Source organism: Paramormyrops kingsleyae, chromosome 11 (assembly GCF_048594095.1).
Source record: "Paramormyrops kingsleyae isolate MSU_618 chromosome 11, PKINGS_0.4, whole genome shotgun sequence".
Classification (NCBI taxonomy): domain Eukaryota; kingdom Metazoa; phylum Chordata; class Actinopteri; order Osteoglossiformes; family Mormyridae; genus Paramormyrops; species Paramormyrops kingsleyae.
The window spans coordinates 2,725,370-2,752,505 of record NC_132807.1 but is presented as its reverse complement, the minus strand read 5'-3'; the positions used below and the strand labels follow the sequence as shown (position 1 = coordinate 2,752,505).

General features: G+C 39.3%; 2 protein-coding genes and 1 long non-coding RNA gene across 4 annotated transcripts in view; 1 reads left to right on the top strand and 2 right to left on the bottom strand.

Moving 5' to 3' along the window:
- Window positions 1-56: 56 nt before the first annotated feature.
- LOC111848079 (sodium-coupled monocarboxylate transporter 2) lies at window positions 57-8,455 on the bottom strand. Its single transcript, XM_023819814.2, has 15 exons — window positions 8,102-8,455; window positions 7,715-7,780; window positions 7,578-7,629; window positions 7,061-7,128; window positions 6,400-6,554; window positions 6,067-6,207; window positions 5,485-5,614; window positions 3,958-4,046; window positions 3,535-3,647; window positions 3,233-3,300; window positions 3,051-3,137; window positions 2,585-2,766; window positions 1,964-2,067; window positions 990-1,114; window positions 57-263 (listed from the first exon to the last, which is right to left on the bottom strand). The coding sequence occupies exons 1-15, from the start codon at window positions 8,453-8,455 to the stop codon at window positions 129-131; spliced, it is 1,869 nt and encodes a 622-aa protein (XP_023675582.1). The 3' UTR covers window positions 57-128.
- LOC140593422 (uncharacterized) lies at window positions 7,416-8,956 on the top strand. The gene is made up of 2 exons (XR_011993728.1): window positions 7,416-7,806; window positions 8,125-8,956. It is a non-coding gene; the product is annotated as an uncharacterized lncRNA (long non-coding RNA).
- A 15,343-nt stretch (window positions 8,957-24,299) lies between these two features.
- Window positions 24,300-27,136, bottom strand: part of igdcc3 (immunoglobulin superfamily, DCC subclass, member 3) — a 44,628-nt gene continuing 41,791 nt past the window's right edge. For both annotated transcript variants that reach the window (XM_023819753.2, XM_072717808.1), the window contains exon 14: window positions 24,300-27,135. In XM_023819753.2, the coding sequence (XP_023675521.1) occupies window positions 27,016-27,135 (120 nt within the window). In that variant the 3' untranslated portion in view covers window positions 24,300-27,015. The remainder of the gene's footprint in view (window position 27,136) is intronic.

The window sequence follows — 27,136 nt, the reverse complement described above, 5'->3', positions numbered from 1 at the left end:
CTATGAAGAAGCTAAATTTCTTTAAAAGCGTCTCTTCAGTAAATTTTCCCCTTCGATTTCTAATGAGAAAGTTATCTTTATTTATAAAAACGTCATGGTAAACTCCCATACAGTTCATAAGTCCACTTTTAAAACTTTGTCTCTGATAATCGGTAATTGGTATCTTCCTGCTTTGTTCCCATGGTGTCATTTCTGAATCGATCTTCGGAATTTGAGTGTTTTCCTGAAGTGTCATCATCGCGTGTAAAATTGTCCTCAAACTCCTGTTAATACAAACCAGATGTCATTTTAGGGATTTCTTGCATTTGAAGCTCATTTATTTGATGATTGTAATACGTTTAGAAAATACAATGCATTTATAAAGTGGTTTTAACTAGGTAAGGTGAAGACCTTTGGGCTGCTTTTTGCTTTTTTAAAGTTTTTGAAACTGAATTCAGAATTCTGGAAAGATGCACGCATTCTTTAAAAGCATGTGGTCAACCTGGAAGCCCAGCTACAACCTTTTCGTTACACACACCCAGCAGCTGCACAGGCCTTATGCTTCATGGGACTGATTACAGACCAACCACAAGTCTGCCCTCAGTAAGTGGTTATATGGCTAGTGTAGGGCTCTTCAAATCTGGACCTCGACTCCAAATCCAGTCCTCGTTTTCAGTTCTCCCAGGTAGTCAGTTTAATAATTCCTGATTCTGATTGGCCACAGAAGCTTCACACCTGACTCACAGGTAAAGTAAGGCTGGAAAATCAGCAGTGCTTGGCCCTTGAGGACAGTTATTTGAATAGCCCTGGGCTAGTGTATGTGATTCTGAAATAATACAGCTTTTATCTCTGCCACATATGAGTGTGAAGACATTTGCATTAGTGCAGCACTCAGACCAAAGTTATCTGTCATATGTGTCTTAATGTATGTTTTACTGTCTAGTGTTAACACTAATACATCATGATTTTTGGACATTCAGTTTTTGTTTACGTGTGTTTGTGTCTCTTACCACTTTTTCTTTATTGTGCTCAAGGCCACACCAGCACAGTCTCTTGTATCTCTCAGACCAAAAGCAGAAAACATCACACACCGGCCGCACAAGGGAGGGCTTGATGTTGTTTATTGGCGTGGGACCTGCCAAGCAGAAAAATCATTTAAATTAGGATACTAAACAATATTCAGTGTGAATTGCATGCAGTCTGACATAGTTTAAATGGTGCCTTTGACCTACTTAGATCTTATGCTCTTATGTTGCATTAAAATTAAACATTCCAAAATCATCGATTAGGGTTTCAAAATAAGCTTTTAAAAAATATTTAAGGAGGATATAAAAGTGCTCAAACTCTTATAAGAACATAAGAAATTTACAAGCTCGTTTGGGGAGAACTTAACTAATAGCTCAGAGTTGTTAAAATCTTATCTAGCTCTGATTTAAAGGAACCCAGGGTTTTAGCTTCCACTACACTAGCAGGAAGACTATTCCATACTCTAACTACACGCTGTGTAAAGAAGTGCTTCCTCAAATTTGTTTTAAAATGTTGTCCCGCTAATTCCCACTTATGGCCACGAGTTCTAGTATCTAAACTAATATTGAAATAGTCATTTGGCTGAACAGCATCCAGACCCGTTAGAATCTTATAGACCTGGATCATGTCCCCCCTTAGTCTCCTTTGCTCAAGGCTAAACAGATTCAGCTCAGCTAACCTCTCCTCATAAGACATTCCTCTAAGACCATACATATACATACACATATTCCCTTTTTAAATTCAGTAATGAAAAAATTTATTCCAAGTTAAACATACAGTGAAATAGTGGCAATCCTCTTCTGAGTTTTACAGGCAATTACATGGATTTTTAAAGTTATAAACCGGCTTGCGATCCTGACAAGCTGGAAGATGCGTGGATACTTATTAACATAAGGGATTGTGCTCAGTGCAGACAGCAGTTTTATGCAATGGATTAGGCTGGTCTTACTCGACTTACCTGTGACAAAAGTAATCAACAAGCCCAACACAACAGCACCAACATAGCCCACTGCACTGTAGTAGAGATATGACATAGAATACCAGGAATCACTCAGTGATGACCTGAAATGACAGAGGGTGACATTTCAGTTTCAAGTGTAGATGCCACTTCATCAGAAACAGACCTTTGACAAGAAAGCTGTGCTTTTTGTTGGAATAAATGATGTCATTTTTGACTGGAACTTTCTATTATTATACATCATAGAGTAACAAACATTAAAGTCTCTATCAAGCAAATTTGTAGATTACTAGGTTATCAGGTTGCTTCTCCTAGTCGGAAATTGCTACTTTATCGTTGACCAAGATGCATTTATCAATTCAATATTGTGTATGTATTTTGGTATAAAGGAGATTAAGCAACAGAAATTTCAGTGTAGCATATTAAGTGACAATGCATCTTAAATAATAATAAATAAATCTGACAATAATGTCACTTAAATCAGTGTTTTGCAGAACAAATTAAATTTAATACTCAAAGGCTCTATAACAGCCATTTTATCCAGTCCCTAACAATGTAGCCACTTCTCTGCAATGACTGATTTTGTAAAATTCCAAATGCACTGATGCATACAATGCCTACCTTACAGGTGGGGAAACAGTGTCAGTGAGCTCAGGACCTGCTGTGATGTTTGTTACAGGTAGGCAGCCCATGGTGCTGAGTGGCAGAGGCAAGGTCTTATGGCTGGGAGCGGGATAGATGAAGCCCCCAAGCCCCGCCCAGAAGGAGAGGGCTATACCTAGTACCAAGCCACCTACTGCACCCTAAGGGAACACACCACAGTCAGTGAACACAAGCAAAGAACAAGCTCATTCTACAGTTGGTTGCATTAATTAATTTGTAAATGTTGTACTATCAAATAGAGAAGAACCATCGATTCCACAAGAAATCCTTATTTCTGTTTGGTGAAATTTTCCCCTTCGGGAACTGCAGTCTTAAAAACAACACTTTAGCTGACAGAAGAAATGCATGAAGTTCTATCTCATAATCCTCTAACATTTCTAGCAATTTTCTCAAATTTTTTCACAGTTCTGTCCTACTTCCTCACCTTCGAGTTGGTCCATGGGAACAGAATCCCCAGCGAGAAAAGACCTAACATTGGTCCTCCACACATGCCGTGTATACTCAGGGCGGCCTAGAGGATCGAACAGGCTGGGACACATTACAAAGGCGAAGCAGATATAATCCTAGAGCAGTTTATGCTTTTTGGTTAAAACAAAGTGATTTTACCTGTACAATACCACCCATATGGGATGCTGCTACAGCCATTGATGTGCAGACCACTCCAAACAGTATACCTGCAGGGACAGGCGCTTACTAGAGACTTTCCCCGAACTGAGCAGGTCCGTTAAACATGTAGCTGCAGTAACTTAGCAGCAGAGAAATCTAAACTGATGAGATGCTTTTCTGTTTTATGGTTTGTTTTTCATGATTTCACATTTGCTTCATTCTATTAGCTGTGGCCATTTACAGTTTAATGTCTCTGTGTGTTTGGGGCTAATGACCGGGTGAAATTAAGCAAAATCGCTCACACAGCCCCTTGCTGACCCAGGCGCTTGTTCTGTCTGAAACCCTCCCCAGGCTGTTTTTGAAAAAGTCTTCATAGGTTACAGTTGCCAGGGCGTTGATGCTAGCAGCCACAGTACTATAAGAAGACAAAAAGATTTGGTGATGACATTTACCCAGATTGTTTAGTTTATGTTTAAGCCCGTGAAATATAGAAACTGGATTATTTAAAAAAAATGACGTATAGATCACGTGTTTTTCCATTTTAGTGTTCTTTTATCCAGTAATTTTACAGCCTTTCAATAAATATGTTCATTTTCTGCGTCGAAGTATACAAAGTGAACAATTATTTATAAACCATGATTAAATCATGATTACTTCTGTGAAGCTACTGTGACATATATTCCTACTTCACTGTAGTTAGCATTATTTAGCAGAATCCTACTTACCTCAGTGTCCCACTAAAAGCACAAGCCACAAATAACCCTGGCAGTCCAGGCAAGTGGCCCAAAATTTCCATGACAAAGTAAGGCATCAGCTGCCAATGTAGAAGAGGGGATATTTTTACACGTTTTGTACAATATGGTTATATTGCATTGTGAGAAAGAGAAAAATATGCATCATGTATTATAAATTTCCTCCACTGAGGACCACTGCAAACCGGACTCATTAGTAGGATCACAGATAATATTTTTTTCCCCACTGTACATCAACAATTTTTATGTTTAAGAACAGAAAACTGGTTAACTGACAGGAAGCAGCGAGTAGTTATTAGAGGCACAATGTCACAGTGGGCCTGCGTTCATAGTGGGGCACCGCAGGGTTCAATTTTAGGACCACTATTGTTCCTAATTTACATTAATGATATTGACACCAATACATACAGTAAACTGGTTAAATTTGCAGACGACACCAAGGTGGATGGTGTAGCAGATACTAAACTAGCAGCACAGAGGCTACAACGGGATCTTGATTAAATTAGCGACTGGGCTGATACCTGGCAGATGAAATTTAAAGTAGATGAATGTAAGGTAATCCATGTAGGGAGCAGAAATATAAAATATAGATATTTTATGGGTTCCACTGAAATAAAGGTAGCTGATTATGAGAAAAACCTCATTGTGTATGTTGATGCTTCCATGTCCCATGTTCCATGTTTCGCCAGTGTGGGGAAGCAATTAAAAAGGCCAATAGGATGTTGGGTTACATCTCTAGGTGTGTGGAGTTTAAGTCAAGGGAGGTGATGCTACGATTATACAATTCCTTGGTAAGACCCCACCTAGAATATTGTGTGCAAGTTTGGTCATCATACCTTAAAAAAGACATTGCTGCCTTGGAAAAGGTTCAACATAGGGCTACAAGAATGATTCCTCGTCTTAGAGGAATGTCTTTTAAAACGAATCTGAGGAGGCACTTCTTTACACAGCATGTAGTTAGAGTATGGAATAGTCTTCCTGCTAGTGTAGTGGAAGCTAAAACCCTGGGTTCCTTTATATCAGAGCTAGATAAGATTTTAACAACTCTGAGCTATTAGTTAAGTTCTCCCCAAACGAGCTTGATGAGCCGAATGGCCTCCTCTCGTTTGTAATTTTCTTATGTTCTTATGTATGAAAATGGCCACTGAAAACAAAAGTTTTCAATAAAACAAATCCTAGTATTTTAATGTTAGGATACAGCTTGGTAATGTAAACATATGTGTGTTATATGGAATTACAGATTATGTGATACTGGTATGTTTAATGAATCTGTTCAAAGTGGAAATTTAAATGCCATGCCAAGAATATAAATTTATATCAACATCCCATAACTTACAGGATGATATTAATATGTTATTATGTGCAGGTGTATGATGTTTAATCTTTTCCTGAGTTTTACATTATACTGTTAATGCCAAGTAACATTAGTGTTATATTAGCACTCAGCCACAAGGTGGCATCCAAAGAATCCAGAATCTTCAATTAACCAAGGCAGTGTACCTGATCTGGAGCCTGCACATATCCAGCAGTCCAGGGATCACACTCATTGTAGAATGCATACATAATAAGGCCAGATGCAACTGCACACAGCAGGATCAGAAGAAGCCCTAAAAGATTGAGGTACAAAGCCCTGGGAGGTGTGAAAAAAACAAGAGGCATGGTTAAGAATTTCTTAAATCAAACGCAATATGATTTAGAAATGGGAGTTTAAATAATTCTTCATAAATTATAGCAACATACTATTTTTTTTGTCTTGCACACTAACCCAAGACAATTGAAATCTACCAACCGGTTGAGTACTCTGTGACTGTGACTCTTTATGTTCAACTGGTTGGTAGAAACAAAATCTTGGTCTGGATTTGTAGCTTCTGGAACTGAAATGCCCAACACTGTATGTAAATTAACAGTTTGAGCACTAGCCATTAAAGAATATAACATTATATGTTTAGAACAATGGTTCCAAATTACACAAACCTCTTTCAGTTATGTATCTACAAATCAACTATCCGGATGGTTGCTTGTCCAGTAGCAGGTTACAAAGCAGAGCAGTCATGGCAGGTCAGTGAATCAGGAGCTACTCACCTCTGGGCATGTTTCTCTGTCTTGCAGGAGATGCACCTTTGGATTGTTGATTGATTCACTCCATATATCCCCAGCCAGGTGAATGTACCACCGACAGAGATAGTCCAGAAGGTGTGACGCTTCGTAGGGTCAAGGTCAAAGCTGGGTGTGTCAATAACAATATTTAGCCAGTGACTCAAGCAACTTTGATGGAACTTGGTGGCATCACCTGTGGATATTTTCTCATGAAACAATATTAATATCAGTATTGATTATCCTTGGGCACAATTTTTTAAAGTGTTGAATGTGGGCAAATATTCATTTTTAAATGAATGCGAATATCCCTTAACTTACTCAAAAGCATCAAGCCGGGACCCATTTTGAGATTTATTCCACACAGCGCTGATTCCGCCAGTCTGCAGGACTCCTTGGATGAGCACGGTGAGGAAACCTACCACCATTACCACCATCTGAAAAGCGTCTGTCCAAACCACTGCTTTCAAGCCACCCTAAGATTAGCAGAGTTTCAGCAAAGGATTCCATAACACAGCCCTTCTATGGGATGTTCTCCAAGCCCTACCAGAAGTGTCCTGTCATTGTCACTCTATAGGACAATAAGTTGGTTCAGCAGAATATTGGGCGCTATCTGCTGGTAGTATGGTGGAAACTATGCGTTGTGGTATTAATCAACGTCTTTGTGTAAAATTTTACAGTAGATAAAACAATGATGGTTACAAGGTTGTTACTAGCTAAAAAGTGCTTATTAAATTGTTTAATTTAGAATGTTGCATGATTTTGTTTTCTGTTTTAAAATACACCATCTTAAGACCTAAATGATTTAGTAGTATGATGACCAGCTTTACACAGAAGCCATATTGAAGCGGATGAAAAGGTCGCCTAAATTCTGACATTACAATCTGTATTTTAGTAGCACGTCTAAATGGGTGGGTGGTAAAAATATGGTAAAAAATAAGAATTCAGCTGCACCAATAAAAGTTTCTTGTCCTGGACTCACCAGTGTGCAGTAGAAGGTGCAGACAATCCCAGTGGCAAATATGGAACCCCACAGATTGAACCCTGTAACTAGTATCCAGACAAAAAGCCCTTAAGCAATGTATTAATCTGCTAATTAAATGTCTTTGTAAAATGTTATGTGGCTTTTTTGTCTGATACATTTATTTATGTTTCTATTATGGGTATAAATACCAACATTATATAAACAATTCATGCAAATGAATCCTTAAACATTAAGCTGATTAGACCAAGTAGGACTGGACTGGGATTACTGTGGCTTCATGATTAATTATACCAAGTGTGTATGTGTATGGAGTAAAATTTTGCCACTGATGGGAGGGGAGGGTTACCCCCCATTGAATTTTGGCAAGCAGGGGGTCCCTTGTGAAAAAATTTGCCGTACCCATCAGCCCCCTATACCAGAGGACCAGTCCAGCCCTGGCTGCATGAATAAGAATCATCACTTTCTCAATTGCATTACCCCCACACATGGGGGTGTGTGCCTTTCAGTAGCATACCTTGGTTTAGGGCAAGAGCAGGGGCGTAGACCACAATTCCTGTGTACAGGATCTGAAAGAGGCAGAGGACAGATGTTCAAGTGCTGGAGCTGTGCGGTCTGACCTGTAGATTTGGCTGTGGAATTGTGCGCACTTACTGTCTGTATTATGTAGATGAGCGTGCAGCCCATGCGGACCACCTTACAGAACCTCAGCTCTAAGTACTAGAGAAACACCAGTAAGAACAGAGGTAAATGCTTATTCACTTTCTTGTCCCTAATAGATTCCTGCTATCACAGATGATATTTTTAATCATGAACAAAAATAAAACTTTAAAATATATAACATCACTGTAGATGTTTTGAGAATTTTTGTTATTAGATTACTGAAACACAGGCTGTTTTTAATACAGAATTTCACTGCTGGCAGTGTCTCCAGGTATGTGTGGAGACATGTTAAGAGATGTCAATATTCCAGTGCTGAGCTAATATGACAACTAATCGTGCTCATTTATCAGAAATGAAAGCAAAAGTGTGTCTTACTACCTCATACGTGCTGGTTATTCCAGACCGGTAGAAAACGGGCAGAAACAGCTCAGCTGTCAACATGACCATGAAGGTGTAGGCAACGCCAAAGATGATGAAGGAGGCGCCGAAACGGTACACATCAGAAGGAGCCCCCAGCACGGTTATGGCCGACATGAAGCTGGCCGTGAGGGACAGGGCCACGGGGACACAAGTCATCTGTCTGCCCCCCACCAGGAATTGGCTGGAGGTTGTCTTCTTCCTTTCTTTGACTGCAAAAAATATCCCAATCCCAGAGGAGACCACAAACAAGCCAGCAAACACCACATAGTCCAACGGCTTAAATGTCTGTTTCCCAGCGTCTCTCAGCTCCATAATGCTGGCATCAATTTATTAGTTATCTTGTCATTATACCCTTCCCTAGAGTATGTCCATCTGCAAATCACTGCACCTTTGCAGAAATATGTATGAGAATAGTTGAACCAAAGTTTATATGCATTGACCAGAATCAGTAAATCACTAATTCAATTATCTTGCAGAGTGCTCAGCAAATATTGCTTTTTTTTCTTCCTCCATTCTAGTTTCATGATAGGCTTGTTCGGTTACCTCCCATTTCACAAATTCATTAAGTTGTTAGTTACATATTACACACGTTAATATGACGGTTTCTGTTAGCTGTAACTAAGGACGTACCTAGAAATTCTGGGTTCCCTGACAAAATGACACCTTGTGCCCCGCAGCCCAATTTTCTGTATAATTTTAGGCCCCCTGTCACATGTGGGGCCCCCAGAATCTAATAGGGGTGAGACCTCTCTGCCACCTATGTGAATGAATGAATGCTACTCCCTCTGAGACTATTAAAACCATGTTAACTCATCTCTATGTGTAACTCACCTCGTAATATCATTATGACATTATATCACTGATAAATTTAGCAACTGGTCTTAAATTTATTTTTTTAACAACAAGTTCATCCATCCGATATTTAATAGCCGACTTGTAAAAACATCGAAAGCTTTAAAAGTAATACATGAAGGATACTAACAGGCAAAAGTGCTGAAGAAGTGTTTAGCTCACAATGTAAAGTGTTTCATTTAGTGTGTTATTGATTAACCACCTGCCTTAATCAGTAATGAGCTAAGAGCTACGCTCAGACAGGAACTATTAAGCAATCCGGCAAACCAGGGAAATATGGAACAAATACTCAGGTGACCTGTGATGCGTGTTCCAGCTGCACCTTTATAATGGGAGGCCACAAGGAAATGCTCCAGAGAACAAACAGGGCATGCGCATTGTTGTAGAGGTGACAAATGGTCTGACGGGTCACGGCTCAGGAGCTCCTGAAGAACATCACCATGGTTAGCATACTGGAATAAAACAAGCCCAAGCTCCCTATGCTTTAATTGCACTGAAAGACAGAGAAGTTATGACCTCCAAGTTTGCTTTCACTCCCACCACCACTGTAGTGTCCTAGTTTCCTACATCCCAATGAATGATCCTAATGACGTTTCACAGGGGTGCTGAAGTCCGTTCTTGGGAAGACAAGATGTCCTAGCAGATCATTCAAATGAAGTCAACTGAAAAGTCATTCTAGTATTTTGCATTATCTTTGTCTTAATAAAATAGAAACAAACCAATAATTCATTAGTAACAAGGTACTCTCATGTAACATGTCTAATCAAAAAATTATGTAAAGTCAAGGTAAATACCCACTTAACCTCCAGCGGCAATAGTAAAAAGTACACTATGAGGTTGAGGTTAGTCCTGTTTCGCACATAAACATGCCATTTCAGCAAAGACGTGCCATTTCAGCAAAGACGTGCCATTTCAGCAAAATGTTTTTCAGCTCAAACTTGTTCTAATAAAGTTACTTCTAGTCAAATAACTATACATACAACTAATGCAGATAAAATGATTATATATAAAATGCTGTGGCGTAATCATAGAATCATATTAGATCTGAAGGCGTATATTGCAAAATGGTTATCTGTTACTTATTAGTAGGAGGTTACTGCTTTGAGTAGCTGTCTATATATTAACTGTGGGATTTTTTTTGTTTTAACATTTCCAAACCTGCTGACTTCATAAAAAAAATTAAGTAAAAGGGTACAAAGCTCGTAAAAAAACACATCTTCTTCACCTGATGTCCAGACCTAAAGCCTATTAATCAAGTCCCTTGGCTGGTCTTGATTTCAGTTCTGGAGAATTCTGTGTATATCACCAAATATTCTGAAGTCCTCTGTGAGCAACATTTGTCACTTTTTAGAATATTCCAAAAGTCCTTGTAAATATGATAAATTAAACAGTGTTGGAAGCCAATGTCCCTTCGGTGGTCAAAGACCCTTAACTTCCTGTCATTATTTTTTCCTACTAGTTTACTGTTTATAAGTGAAAATCAGACATATTGTTCCATTTCCATATCCCTTGGAAATTACTTTTTATACCTGGTCCTTCGGTAATTTGTTACCCTATTCAGTGTAACTCTTTCTCTTGGTCTGTGGGGACCACAGAACTGTGAGTCTGTCTCCAACTTGGTACTGTATTTATTTAGAAACTGATCTCTCTCACACTTACTGTGTGCATTTCCTGCATTCTTGAAATAATTGTGTATTAATTATGTTAAGTGGCCATCTTAGACAGATTTCTGTACTTTGTATGGTCAAATGATAGCAACTGTCTACAAATAATCCATTGGCATTGCATTTTTTTCTTTCCATGTAATATGCTTTTCAGTACACCAAGATACCAAATGGGACACATCTCTGTGGTTCCCCAATGCTTACGCTCTGAGAATTAGACCGTTGAGGGCCCATCTGTATATATCATGTCTTATTTGTCAAGAAGCCTAAGATCCACAGACAGGGATCAATGTTCTGCTGGATAAGTTTGCCACAGAATTTCCCATGTTGTTTTACAAAACTCTGAAGTCCACAAACAGGAATTCTTGATCATTAAAAATGTGTGTGTGTGTGGATTAGGTTTATATTACATTGTGGCGATCAAATGTCCCTCACAATGTAATAAAAACCTGGTATTTTGATGTTGTGGGGATCATTTTTCATGTCCCCACAAAGATCTGTGAATGTAAACAAAAAACTAAAAATGCCGGAAGTCTCATATTTTATTTGGTTACTTATAGTTAAGGTTAGGACTGGGTAGGGGTTAAGGTCGTCATGTTGGGATTAGAGTTTTCCCAATAGAAATGAATGGAGAGTCCCCACAAAGATATAATTACAAACCTGTGTGTGTGTGTGTGTGTGTGTGTGTGTGTGTGTGCTTGTGCCTGGTGTTGGAACTCTCTCATCCCTCTGCCCTATGCTCTTTTCTTCCTGGGAAAGGAAGGGTTATGTTCAAGACACCCTTAGTCAAATCCAAGTCAAGGCCATATCTTTAACAAAATGAGTCTGAGTCAAGACCAAGTCTTTAAACAAATAATCAAGAACACCGATTACCTGGTGCAGGTGTGTTGTGACTGTTTGGACTGCCTGTGAGCTGAGAATCACTCATTTGATAATAAACTGAGTGGAATATTTAAGTACCTTAAAAGTTTTAGTTATTGCTTGAAATGTAAATATAGACTAGAATATGAATCTTTAAAATCTGAAGCTTCATTGAATAGTGCTTCCAGGGAAACCAAAATTCCAACACCCTTATATTTGCACTGTATACAATTTGTGTAAGGACAGTGTACCCTCTAGTGGCTGCATTGTGCAATTTAACATCACTTTTTTTGTAGTGATTTCAGTTTCAAAGAAAAGTGGACCAAGCTTCAGGGTTCTGTGTTAATAGTTGGCAAGCAGACAACAGCATATATCTACTAAGCTGCACAGGTTTGGAGGACTTTGTTTCACTTCTGCTTTCTAAAGTGACAGTCGTTTGTCACACAGAGGCACTAAACAGAGTCCTCGCTGAAATGGTGACCTTGTGGATTACTTTTAGCCTATTTTTTTTTAATTGTGATGATATTTCATTTTCACCCCTCATTTCTGCTCGGTCAGAACAAAGATGAATGAACAAGACAATTAGCTACAGTAACAACTTTTTTGAACCTGTAACTCTTACTTTATCAGATCATCTTCTGGAGATGTTCATTTGACAATGCAGTTCATGTATACAAGCCTAACTGTAAATCTTGAACTCAAATTTTCACTTATAACATCTTCAGCTTCCAGTTCAAAGTCAAGTTTAATTTCATATCTTATTAAAATCACTAAGCCACTAAACTTGAAAAATATCTCTGTACGGCCTCTGCTTTAGTCAAATCACAAAATAAGCACATTCTGTTATGTGATGCAATCAGCAGGAAACTCTGTGGATGAGACACATTAAACACAGGCTTAGATATGGTGGGAATGTGAGAGGTATGGAGTAACAAAAAATAATCCAGACATCCAGGTTTGGTCAAGTTCATCGGTACAAAACTGTGCTAATTTCTACACTTCCTCAACATTATCAACATGCACCTCACTAATAGACCAACATGAAAAAAACAGATGTTTCAGAAGTAAAATATCTGTGCCCAGATTGTAGGAGGTGTATGATAAATACTAAAGGAATTGTACGAGCGCGTAGCGATGCGGATGCTTTCAAGCAGATTAGAAGAGTGAAAAAGAAATGTGGAAAATTTTTACATCATAATCACTATAGCAGAATCGATGCGTATCTGGCTCTTGTTTGTATTTGTAATGTAAAGAGGATTGAGGTGTTAATATTGGGGGATTAGTGCACCAAAGACCCAGTTTACCCGCCTGTACCATTTGCAGCTGGGCAAACAACCTCTCATATTATCGTCCTTCCAAACTATCACTAAAACAACCCAGCTTTACCTCACCAGCCTGGCAACTGGTGCTGTTGCCCACCCACATCACATATTCAGATGGCTTTCTGGGACCCGAACAATCTCTGAACATTTAAGAGCAACAGCAAACAGTGGCTGGAATGGGAACGGCAAAAGGCCAAAAGAATTTAAATGTGTGAGTGTAGGAGAATCCACTGAAGTGACGAAGATAGCCAGATATAGGGAGAGGGCTTTAGTACCGCTAGCTGAGGGGGAGGGATTCCCCCCTTTTTGAGACAACATTTGTTTTTCTCCCTCTGTTTAAGCAGAGCAGTATGCAGCAGGGTGGGAACACATGGTGTGGCTCTCCCCAGGGTGTGGGAGAATGGGTCATTTTCATCACAATACTCTCTCTTCATGCAGTGAAAGAGGACACACCTGCAGCCAGTGTTAGCATAAGATTTACAGAGCCCTCAGTGTGAAGACACAGCGGCAGCTTGCGGAGAGTGTGTCTTCAGGCACTGAATTATATGTCTATATTAAATAGGCAGGAGCATTTCACATGTCACCGGATTTTTCCCAACATGTCATCACCTTCAGGTAGAGAATTTGAGACCAGTGAAACACAGAATGCCCCTCAAAGTCACACTGCTGTCCTACACACACAAGCCACTTCTCCCATTCTGCATTTGAAGGAAAATGGCATGGAGCTCATCAAAGAACTGAGTCTTGGGTTTTCATGTCGATTAGTTCCATCTAATTTCTGGAAATTTATGTGGGGCATTTTTTTTCAGCCCCCCAGTAAGGCAGCGATGTTTTGGTTCCTAAATTTCCCTTTCTGAATCTGAATGTTTTGTTTTCATTTTTTTTTTTATTGGCAGAAGCAACTGCTTAATCTTCATGTTCCCTTTTGTTTGGCATTCAAGCCATTTGTACCTCAAAAACAAAGATTTTCTCAGCGTTTCTCAGCTATGCAGGGGGTCTGTCTAATTTGTGAGAAGGGAATTTGCACAAATTTTCTGTGCATCCAGGTTTATACTCCTTGTGCACAGAGGATTCCATGGATGCATCTTTGTGTTCATCTAGCAATCCTTAATTGACAGATCCAAAATTATTTAAACTGATATGATCCGAGACTAATTATATTATGCATATGAAATCTGCTTTAAAGTTGCAACTTCCTGGGGCATATTTACACACAATAAATTACAATAAAAAAATTATGTTATAGTATTATTATTATAATTACAATAATAACAACAATAATAATAACAATAATAATAATAATAATGATTATTATTATTATTAATAATAATAATAGTAATAATAGTAATAATAATGAAAACAAACCATACATCTCTTTGCAACCATCCAGCAGGTCCTGGGTCACCCTCAGGGCCTCAGTCCAACGGGACGTGATCAGAATAGGTATCTGGTGACATTGATTGACTGGTAATCAGCTTTGCGAGGTTTCTTGGGTTATTATTAACTTACATGTGCTTTGTGCATTTAAAGAAAACAAGTGAGTGCATGTCTCAGGAGTGTGCTGCAGGAATGTTGGCCTGCTACTTTATGCTAGTTGGTCCCTGTATAAATGTACTTTATTTGTAGTTATTTAGAGTATGTGGTGCCCATTTGTCATTACTGTTTGTAATTTTTATGAATAAAAATTATTCATTTGGTGTATAATTGTAGGTGTAGACTGTTTGTAGGGCATCCACTACGCTAGTGGGAGTTTTACTTACACAAAATTGTTCTGAGGGCAGAACAAAAAAAATGATTGGTTTAGAGAGATAACCAATCAGATTGTAGAAGAGATGGGTCCTCAAACTAAAGGAGGCGGGCCCAACCAATCAAATGTCTTGGTCCTACCTCCTATAGTTGCTTGGACCCACTTCCTCTACAGTCTGATTGGTTAACCAATCACTTTTTTGTTCTGCCCTAAGAACAATTTTGTGTAAGTAGAATTCACATGAGCATCCAGCATGAGGGACTAGAGGTGACATCCCTGAAATTTGTAGATGATGTCATTTTTTTGGTGTCATTTGAACAGTGCCTCCAGCACACACTTGAGAGGTTTACTGCAGACTTTGAAGTGGCATGGATGAGTGTTAGCACCTCCAAATGTGAGGGCATGGTGCTCTCTCAAGTGGATTTAAGTGGATTGCTCTTTCAGGTGAGGAAGATCTGCCCTTAGTGAACCACTTGAAGTACTTTCTGATCTTGTTCACCAGTAACAGTAAGAGGGATAATGAGACTGACAGGGAGCTCCAGTTTTGCAGGCATTAGGCAGGGTTATGGTGGTGAAGTGCTTTCGTATCCAGGTTCCACAGGCATGTCCATCATGACAATGACGAGTGATGCTTTTATTAATGGAATGCACTGAGAATCAATCAGTTTATTTAGGATTTATTAAAGGACACTGAAATATAAATATACTTTTGCGTGTTTTTCTTTGTGTGGTTTAAGTGACACACCAATATTAAAACAGGAAGTAGAAAAGTCTAGAATTTTTTATATAAAAATGTCATACTTGCATAATTAAAAACTTTTAGGAAATGTTATTGTATCAGAATCAGAATTATTATTAGATTTCTGGTTTTCTACTATAATGATTATTCCTTTCCCATTGATTAAGCCTCAGACTAAAGCAGCAGCAGACTAACAAGTGAGTTTTGTAAGTCTTTGAGAGTATGGACCCAAAGACTGAAAAGAGTAAGCACAGTTACTTGGGGGATGAAATAGGTGTAGTCAGAAAAGCAAAAGTCAAGATCTTTCGACATTATAGTCTAGATCTTCAAACATTATCACTTGAATGTTGCTTGAGTGAGCTAAATAAATCATGTAATGTAACGTTATCCAAAACAATACATTAATATTGTAGTTATAAAGTAGTTGTTCAAGGATTCAGGATCAGGCAATCAGGACTGTTTGGTCTATATAGATGCCATATGACTGAACAAGTACCATACTTCCTACAGTATTTAGATAGAAATGAGAAATAGTTTATCACTATAACTATAGTCTGGGCTCTGCCTGAGGTAACAGGGGACCAGCAGTGCTGTGAGGGGCTTGTTAAACGCACCCCCCTTGCTGTCTGGAAGCAGGTGTGACGATGCCCCTTCTCTGGGCACAGCTTCTCAAGACAAAACAGAAAGCCAGGGGGCGGTACCATTAGGACAACAGGCAGGAAGATCAGGGTGGTCCTCGTGAATCCCAGGGAGCAGTCTAGACTGTCCTTAGACTGGAAATAGTAACGCTTTCCTTTCCTGTATTGGCCCCATTTTACTAAATATTGAGGGACCCCCCACACTCTGTGAGAATCCAAAAAACACTGGATAGTGTGCAAAAGAGGCCGTATCGATGACATATGGTGTGAGAGACACTGCAGGGAATAGTTTGGGCTGGCAACCAAAACGTGCTACCTGGACACATGACAAGGGAAAAACAGGTAGTACACAACCAGGCTAACTCACCATACACTGATGAACTACTAATAAACGTAGAATCATTTTTTTGGAGGGGAGCTTTAATATTTAAATCTATTGCTTACCTGCCATTCTCCTGGGTTCAGAAACTGAACAGAATGAAAAAAAAACAGCCTGCAAATTATTGGCTTGGATATTTTGGAATAACCATAACCTAGGATGATGTAACCTGTGTTTCTGCTTGTCCAATACTATCGCAAGCTTTTTATTATTCATTGATTGTTGTTGTTATTATTATTATTATTGATTAGTGTGATTGACCTGTAAAACTTTTAATCTGATAATTATACACAAAAAGATTCTAAAATCATTGTTGCCAATTCACTGATATAGTGTCACCTTGAAATAAAATCACCCATGCATAGCATTTCTCTTGAGGACGGGGGTGTTATGACTCAGTCGTAATTATTTTGTAAGTCTGGCTTTCAAGGTGATTGTGTCTATGAGTGTGTTTTTGTGTTCCAGATTCCTCCCACCATTAAATAGGAATACCACTCCTTTCCGTTTAACCGAACTGCAGTTTGACACTTCCTTGAAGTCTTTGCCTAACACTCATGTATGGCACCATTATTGTATAATTTTCTTCCATTTTTGATCTTTTGCTTGTTCTGTGCTCTGTCACGCTGAGCCGTTTTGGATTTGGTTGCTGGATAACTTCAGTAAATAATTTGTAAATATTGTAACATACCGTGCATAGCTGCCAGAGAAAGGAATGCAATTTCATATGTTTTGAATTCGTTTGCTCCCTGTTTATGACTGGGTAGGGACGTTTTCTGTATTTTTATTTCACTTTTCATTTGATGAGGTCAAGAAGATCACCTCTCTCTAGTTACTGGCATTTTGATTTATTATTTTAGCCTGGTTGGCTTTTGAGGCTGTTCCTCTCCTACTCCATAAAAAAGCAATAAAGAGACAAAGAAAGTTATGGTTCTGCTCTTGTGTCTGACCCTAGTCGTGGTCATAACATTCCCTTAAGTCTCTGCATGTCTGATTTTCCATTATCTAGAACACTTGTCGTTTTCCTTCATATTAGCCTCCAGGTTCAAACAGTGATCAGGTCCTAGCTGCAGAGGACCATTGCATATGCTATGTGCATCGTAAGGGGACCAGGGGGCAAGATGTAAGTCAAAATAGCAATAGATGAGTCCGACCCAAAATCAAAGAATTGGGAGGGGGGTGTTAGACACAGCGAGATGTGGCTGTGCTATAATGATCCCACAATGGGGTAAATAAAACAGCAACAATAATCTTATTAATACAAATTGAATTAAATTCTGATATTTTTGCTTGGTAAAAAAATTATTGAAGAGTTGCTGTATTTCTACAAAACATCTGATATTTATAGAAAATTATGTTATGAAATTATTTTAATATCGCTATTCGATTTTAAAGCCATGTTTAATGTCTTTTTTATTTTATATGATGCACTTAAATTGTTATAGTCAATAGAGTTATGATCAACAGATCAGACAAAGGAACTCAGAAAGTGCAAATGAAGCTGGTCTGAACTGGCCATCTGGCATCGCACCCCCATGGTCGGCAAAATTTATAATGGGGCATCACCTACTGACCCTCCTAATTGGTAAAATTTGTTGCGGGGGAAACCCCAGATAGGCTAATTTATTGAGGGTATGTATGTGTGGGGGGGGGGGCGGGGGGGCAAGGTTGATCTTTAATTCCAGTCCAGCCCTACTTGCCACCAAGTACCCGATCAGGATTTGGTAAGGTGTTTTAGATTATTCCTAATGTGCAAGAAATTAGAAATTCTCAGCTGTAGTCGGTTGGGAAGTTTGGTTAAGGAATCTGGAAGCAGTAAAAAAAAAAGTTCAGAAGAAGGGAGGTATAAAAGTTGGCCCAGTTGCCCCTTCCACCCCCAGGCCTTAGAGCCTGAAAGACAGCTGTAGCCTACTCCTATGTGGGCTCCTGGGGAGTGAAAGGGCGCCTACTCTCCAGTGAGGTGAGGGTCAGTACCCCACCGGACATTCTCAGCTTTGCTATGACTATGGCCCCCTGCTTTTTATAATTGATAAAACAACACCAGAGGGCTTGTTATACGTTACACCCACTGGAAATTTTACACAAAGTGCAATGGGTCCTCCCCCCTGCTGTCGGGATGGAAACACTGAGGTTTTTGAGCAAGTGAAATAAAAGAACACTGCATTTTAAAATATATTTGTGCTTTAAGTTTTCATTGTCTTTAATTGACTTTGCATTCATTGTTATTGAGGCAATGACTAAGCATTGACCACTAAGCTCACACAAGCCACATTCATTAGACTATTTTGTTAGAACTGCTGTGATGGCAAACAAGCCCAACAAAATAGTTGGCCAGTTTCTCAGACTGACAACCAAGCCAAGAACACACTGCTATTGCCAACGAGCTCCAGCGATCGCAGGATGACTGCTAGCAGGGGTGGTCAGACACAAACAGAACAACAAGCCAACAATCCTACACCAACTACCACAGCTGGTGCGTTCTACTCAATATGACTTGGCCTCTAATAGCCACCCTCATAGAAATAGCGACAGGGTAGCAGAATTCTACAGCAGAGCACATGTAAGCTTCAAATAAAATTCACAGATTAAGATACAGGTATATCTCCACATGTCTGAATCATGAATCAGTCTCCTTTTGCTCTTTCTTACTGGAAAAGCCCAGGATGTCAATCATGAGCTTTTGATGACAGCAGGTGTCATCAGCACCCCCCACCTTGAAGACTGAAATCACATGCTGAATGGACTGCTAACCTGCTAAAGCTGCACAGAAAATGATGGACAGTCTGTATAGACGATGTTGTGGTGCATTCATAAACAGAATTCTGTTACATGGCGCAGGTGGGAAAAAGAAAATAGGGTGACAAGACATTAATTAATTAATTAAACCGAACACGAAAAATAAAGGCACAAATTGAACAGACCTCGAGGGATCAAAAATCAACTTGGGGAAATAAGAATAAAGTAAAGCAACCACTAAGTAAGGAACTGGGCTAGACAGGGAGCAGGAATAGAAAACCAAGCAGAGACCATAAGCACACAGAGTAACTTCTCACAATGACTGACTATGGAGTAAAACAAAGGCAAGCATTTTAATACAAAGGAACACCAGGAGAAAAAAGGAACTGGTGCAATAATCAATTAATTAATTGAAAAGGACTCGGGGCAACAAGGAACAGGTGGGGCAGACGCTTAAACAAGTATGAAACTAAGGAACCGTAAACCAAACCTGGAAACTAGGAGACATAACACAGAGGGCTGAATATGGTAGACAAAAACTAAAATCACATAGGACACAAACAGGGCAAACCAAACAGAAGCAAAATAACTGCATACACTAGGAACAAAAAAAACCCCTCAATTATTAAACAAAACTGGGGAGGTTGGCTTTAAACCCATGTCTGTAGGATAATAGCTTCAGTGCCACATGCTCAACCACATGAGCAATGTAGCAATCCAAGAAGCAGGGGGACACAAAGGTTAGACAGGGAGTGAAACAGCGGGCTGGTCAGTGACACCTGCTGGCCAAACCAGTAGAGACACAGAGGGCATGTTCGGACAGGTGGTAACAACACCTTAGAAGGTTGTGGAGGCTGCTGGCTGAACTTCAGGCTGCAAGGCTCACAAACTCAAAAAACTGCCAAGCCAGGTTATAGAAGACTCTGTAACACTTTCTACGAATGACATTTCTATAAGAATCTATGACTATATTCATAATGCATTCATAGGGCATTACAAACATGGCTATAAATATTTATAAAACGGCATAACACATTATACTAATGTTTATTATGCATTACGAATGCTCTCTGAAGCTCTCATCTATAATGCACTATAGATATCTTCATAATGCAGTACAAATCATCCTTAATTCTTATACTGACCATTATAATGCATTATAAAGGTATCTATAGTGCATAATAGTTGAGAGCTTCATTTGAGCTTATGATGTATTATAATCAACACTATAATTCCATATGACTGTAATTCTTTTTTAATACATATACCAACATTAAAATGCATTATGAACATATCTATAATGCATTAGAGATGACAGCTTTAAGTAATGTGTTACCGAAAACTCAATGCCTGGGGTTCCACATTAGGAACGGCCTCCTGAAGCCCTGGGAGGAGATGATGGTCACTATCAAGAATGCATCTCAACCAACAACAAACAGCCAGGTATGTGCCTGGAGTTGGGAGGGTACTACAGGTGATCCCTGGCTTTCCCATGTCAGACCTTAGGAAGAAGGGTTAGACCAAAAAAAAGTGGTCTAGATGGCAGAAATGGGAGCCTGTCCTCTCTAATTTCAGAACACAAATACTACTTCATGGACATATGAATGGCACCTGTCTCTCCAGCACTATTCTTTCTAGGCGCCACATTGACCGGGTCAATGCCACACCAACACTGATGGCTTCGCACGTCTCCATGCCCCACTGGTGGGCAGGAAGGACTCTTAAGCGCCTGTCACAGAGATGCCCCTGAGACCCCCAGATATTGGCTGGTAGAGCCAATGGACAGGTGACCACAGACTCATGGCAACACCCTGGACAGCAGACAGCTGTGGGGAATTCGGACCGTGGCTGTAGACAGCTGGTGACCATGTAAGGCTGAAGGCTCATTAAATTAGCACAGCTGCTGCTGCCGGTCTAGAAACAGGTCCCCCTTTGAAAGGACACTCTTGGGCGTGCTGTGGGAGAGTCAAGCAGGATGTTATTGCCTGCAACCTTTTTCATTCTGCCCTACATCAGCTAACAATTGATGTCATAGTCTCCCCCATATCTCCTTGGTTTCCCTGACCCAGGAGGTGCTGACAAAGAGAAAGGGCACTAGTGATGGCCACCAACCATCCTAAGCATCCCTTGCAATGTTGCATTGGCTCATATTCTTTAATAAAACCCACCACTCTGGGCTTGAACTTGTCCACCCACCCTCTGGCAGAGCTAGGTATTGCAGCATAACCAGGAGGAAGAAGCTGGTGGGGCTACCAGGGCATTTTCAACAAGTGATTCTCTGTATTTTTCTACTAAGGGCAGAAAACCTGTCGGAAATGTGAACAGGGGAATTGTGCTGAAATAGGCTTGGTGTAAGATTGTGGCTGCGTTTCAGAGTCATCACCCATTCACCTTACTGTGAAGGCAAGATCCATTCCTATAACTGTCCAATATTCTCCGCCAGCCTTGTAGCTGGCAAACCGTGCTCACAAATAAACATATCGGTAACAATAGGAGAAGAATAACTAAACATATTGGATGGAACACATGGAACAGGAAGTATGGTGCTGTGCTTATGTTGACAGCAGGGTTCTCTGGGCTACACATGCAGCGGATATTCATTTAGCAGGGGGTGTGCAGTATGCTAGACCATTTTCACAGATTAATATTTTTGCAGTAAATGGGCAGAGTATTGAAAGAGTTCTAAAGTACTAAAAAAAATATTTTCATATTTTCAAAAAGATGACTTAAGATAAATTCAATATAAAAGACTGCATGTTGTTCTAAAGGTCAGAGAACAGGGAACGGATTCATTCATTTGCATCACCTCATAATGGAACTTAATGGACTCATCATCTTATCTGAACAGCAAAAATAAGTGTCAATTATGAAAAGCTGTAGATGACTGAATTTGATATTTTATGGATATACATCCATTATGTTCATGTTACTGAGTGATTTGTACAAATCTTATGATGATAAATCACATCAGCCTATGCTTACGTGAAACTAATGTCAACATTCATTAAGTTCAAACCAGTATCAGAATTGATTCATATGTTTGACCCATTTACCAGTTTTTTATATAAAGAATTTATTTGATCTGTAGCATTCTGTATTAGCATTAAATGAGGCAGTTATGCTGGTTATTACGGGTTCATATGTGTTAGCGTTTTATAGAGAGGTTGCAAATACTGCAATAATAATACAAAAATTATTATAGAATTAGAAAAAAAAACATTTCTAAATAGAATAGTTGCAAGGCAAATATAAGTAAAAAATAAGGGTAATTTCTGTTCAGGAAATAGGGCAAAAGGTGTTTAGCACCATATTTAGCAAAACAGTTCTTTTCACAAGAATGAGCACGAGCTTTTGTTTGAGAGAATGTGATTTTTCACCAGGAACGAGCAAAACAAAAAGGTAGTCTGATCTCTGAATGCATCCTTCTCTGCAAAGTAAATCACATTGGGATTTCGGCAGTTTTACCCGGTATTTCATCATCAGTCCCCACCTACTCCGACATCCCCCACATCCCCTCTGTCCACAGACGTTCTCAGTCTGCTTTTCTTTTACCCAGGGGAATGCTCTCAGGAGGTGGATCCATATTTGTGCAATGAGACCGAAACGTTGTTTTTTTTTCCCAGCGATGTGCCGTTAAACATTCCTCTCAGGTACCACGTGTACTTGGTGCTCAGCTTTAGCACCAGATTCTCACAACATTTAGTGTGCCAAGGTAGATGTGAGAAGCACATGTCTCAGTCGGCTTGAAAAGAAGAGCTACATGACAGCCTGCAGATCTGACAACGGCTTAGAAAAACAAGGCATTTAGAGCTACAAATGCTGTGGAGTAGGCACCGAGCCTGTTTTGAGCTGTTTTCACATACTGACGCTTTGTGATTGGCGACGCGGGGAAGCATGCAGTAGTTTGAAAGTGATACCCATGAGGTATCAGGGCCAGATGATATATTGCTCCAATTCGGCACAGTGGAGCGGGACCAGATTCTTATTCACTATCTTCTAACCAGTCATACTACAATGAATATAAAACCAGTAAGGAACAAGATTCAAATGACCTCTGTTGAAAAGCTGGATTCACGGCGCAGGGACATTACAGGCACTAACTGGTAGTTCTCCAGCGACCCAAAAGTGGACGTCAAAAGGCCAGTAGGAGCCCAAGGAGCATAAAGACACATCAAAAGGCTAGGATGTGGTGTGCAAGTGCAAGGAGTGTGGGAGAATGTTATGGGACAGTGCTGAGGTACTGCCTAAATTAAACAGAGGGAGACCATTGTTCCACAAGCAGCTAAATATTGCCACAATAAAAATGTTTAACACCACACATTCAGACCTTTCATTTAGTTTGCAATGGGGGGTTAGGGTGTGATTTGGGGGAGGGGGGGTAAAATTGTAGCATTTTAATCCCTTTTGTGGAGGGATTTAATAAACCAAAGCAGTAACACTGTTGTCATAGAAAAAGATGTTTGTTTTACAGATCCACGGTGTGATCTTCTTTCTATGTATTAAATACCCTGCTGTTGCCATAGCACTGGCAGTAGCTTAGGCTAGCAACATGTTAATGTTTTGTCTCTAATTCTCTTGAGGGGAATCTGAGCCAGGAGGGGTGGTAATTCTAACTGACAGGCCTTTCTCCACAGAGATTTAGATGAAAGAGGTGCTGTGAAGGAAAAAAAAGTCCAGAAAGAAGGAGAAAATAGAACAGCACAGTTCTAAAAAATCAAATGCAAATGCAATCTCTACATTGGATTCAACTGAACCACGTTGTTTTCTATGGATTATGATGATTATCATACATTTGGTTCAAACGAAATAAACGAAAAATGGCCTTCTATCCCAGCTTAACATCGACAGGAGAGGATGCTGATTAATATTCTCAAATACATGAGTTGCTTATCAGTCACTATGAGCCAATTTAGCAGGAACAGCAGACAAATTGACCGAACTCTGCCTATCAATCCCAGCTCAGGAGACAGAAACATCAACAAAATTCAAGCAAAATATGATTGCTTGTCTTGTAGTGGGTGTATCCTGATTAGGGCTTTTAAAGTATTTTTTAGCACTGCCTATTAAGTGTAATGTACAGTAAAGCTGCATTAAAATTATTTCATGCATGTTTTTCAAGCAGATAAATGTTTAGAAAGCATAGAAACAGAATGATTTGATTGGTAGTAGTTTATCTATACACAGGTGAGTCAGTCACATTGCATGATTATGTTTTATTGCTTTTACTTGTTAGTGACAATTTTAACTATGACTACTGTCTAAAATCCTCTAATTTCAAACACACAATAGTGAAGGAAAGGCAAAAGTATATTATATATAAATCCAATGTGCACTGTCAGATTCAAGATATCAGACTTTCACAGGGCTTCAGGTCAGCGGAAACAAGTACAATTGCCAATACAAAGTATTTACATAATCAAACATACGGCAACAGAAGTATTTTACTTCATCTCAAATTGCTCACGAAATACCGAGAAATACCATTGGAAACACTGCAAGATAAGTCGCAATACACACTGCTTTCTATTTAAAAACCCAAATTCTGTGTCACGGCATTCAGGATCATCTTATAAATAAATATTATCCACAGATTGTTCTTTTGCATCTTTGTTTTCTATATTTATTTGTAAAAATTGCCTTCAGAACAACAAGAACTGTAAAAAAATGACATACCATTTAATTGCTATTTACAAACACCGATTGTTGACGCTTACGTAAAAAATTCAATTACTTAAAAAATGTTCAAAACTGATTGGAAGGACAATAAAGAAGAAACACCTCTCACATTTTAAACAGTGTACAATGCAATAGTCAAATAAAACGAGGGTCTCTAGTCAACACATCTGTGTGACAAAAACAAATGATTTATGTTAAAACCAGTGTAATGTGATAACAGTAATATATTTTAATTGGAATAATATGCACAAGGAAAACATAATTTGTTTCCTATTACTGTACTTTCACTCGTGAAGTAGCTGTGAAGTGAGGTTTTCTGTGTGTCTTGCTAAACATCTTTCTGCATCTCCTCCTATGAGACTGAGGAAGTATCACCTGAATGTAATGGTTTTAAGTGCTGAGGTAGGTGACTGAGCGCAAGCTTCAGGGACACATACGTGACGCAATTGAACAGCTGGAACAGCAAAACCATATGGCCGAACAGCATCAGGGTCTCCTGGACACAAGCCCGGTGTTCCTGGCAAACTGGGATTGGAGTATGTGTTCTCTTTCAGTCTACCGATGTTACAGGAGCAACTTCAATTCCATCATGAATGGACACAGGCCAGGGAGACCAGAACAGAGTGTTAATTTTACTTCAGTAAATCATAGCAGAAAAAGAAATTTCCATTTGCTTTTGCCACTAGACTACTGGATCTATTTTATCTGATCCTTTGTCTACTTGATGGATTCACACCCATTAGTCTGCTTAAAGCCAGCTGGCTGTTCTGCTGTACTCGTAGCTTTGTGTGTACTCCTGAGCTCTTACACCAAGAGGACTTCAATTTGTCAGAGGTAAGAAGGAGGAAATGTTGGAGGGGCATGAAATTGGGCCGTGCTGATTGGGAACTCTCCTAGTTCTTTCAGTGAGTCCACAGTGCCAGCCTTGATTTTCATCTTGCAATGACATCTATATTTTTTATTCTGTGCAGCTTGGGGTGAGGCTTCAGAATTCAGAAGCAGTTGTTTTTTTAAAATTTATAACATTCAGTATTGTCAATCCCCAATCTGATGTGGTGATGAATCTGTGCTTATATCTCTAAAGACATCATACATATTATAGCAATTGTAACATACATGATTTCTGCATGGTTTTGACATGATAAATTTTAAATGTTTCCCTCCTCCCCCTCAAATTTCTGGCACAACGATATCTGTAAAAATATCCTGAAGATATTAGTGGCAGTACAGTGCATCTCTAACAGTCATTTTACTTAACTACCACAACTAAAAATAAAATTATATTCTACTGAGGTAAAATATCTATGCAAAAACAGCAACACATCTAAGAATGCAACACTATAAAAATACTTCACAATTTATAAACAATTTATAAACAATGCCATATGGTACATTTGCATGAGGTACTACCAAATCCTGCACTAACAGTGGAGGAAGGCCAGAATCTCACAACAGAAGTAAATGTTTCATTATGAAAAGAATAACAATAATGACAACAACAACATCATTATCTTGAGGTAGAACATTGACTTCAAGGTTTTGAAGTGCTTTATGTTGGATTTCTATTTTATTCTTACGTGTGTGAATATTTCTAAGAGCCAAGATAGCACAAAGCCTTTTTCTGACAGATTGCTTTACCTCTAAATGAACTGTTTAAAAGGGAAGACAAGTCCACAATGTTTCCCACCCAAAATACATTCTGTCTGAGGTAGGTTTATTTTGCACATCCTGGGGTTCGTCATCAACCTGAATGCAGGCTGAAGAATTAAACAAAACCTTTGATATGACTGAAAAAACCTGAGACATAAGAATCCCTGGAAAAGGCCCAGCATGTCTTTCATGGCTGGGTTTGTGTGATCACCGGCGGGCTGGCGCAGGCCAGGAGTCTGTTTGAACTGAAGAGTTAACACAAACTGCAAAAGAACACTGCAATATACTGTTTCATGAAAGTCTGTAATAAAAATGTGAGCTAAAAATACTAAAAAAATACTCTGGACCATTATTGTACTTGCTGCTGGCAGCTGATTAAAATGGACTGAATAAAGATTGAGAGGAATGAAAGAGTACCCGACAGTAATCACTCAAGAAAACCCAGGCTACAGGTCCTTCTTGCAGTGGCTTTTCTAAAAGTGGTTTAATTTAGTTAATCTTTGCACAGAAAAGAAGTAAAAAAAGAAAACAGGATGACCTGAGAATAAGAATCAAAGCAGTACACCTCACAGATTGTGAGAGCATCGATCACTTGGCAACTCTTCTCCTCCCTACATCTGTATGGATGCCCTGCCCTCTGTCTGTCCCTCTGAAACCAGCCTGAAGACCTCCAAGGACACTCTGGACATCTGAGTCTCATCCAATGGACAGGATGTGACAGAACCCTCAGTC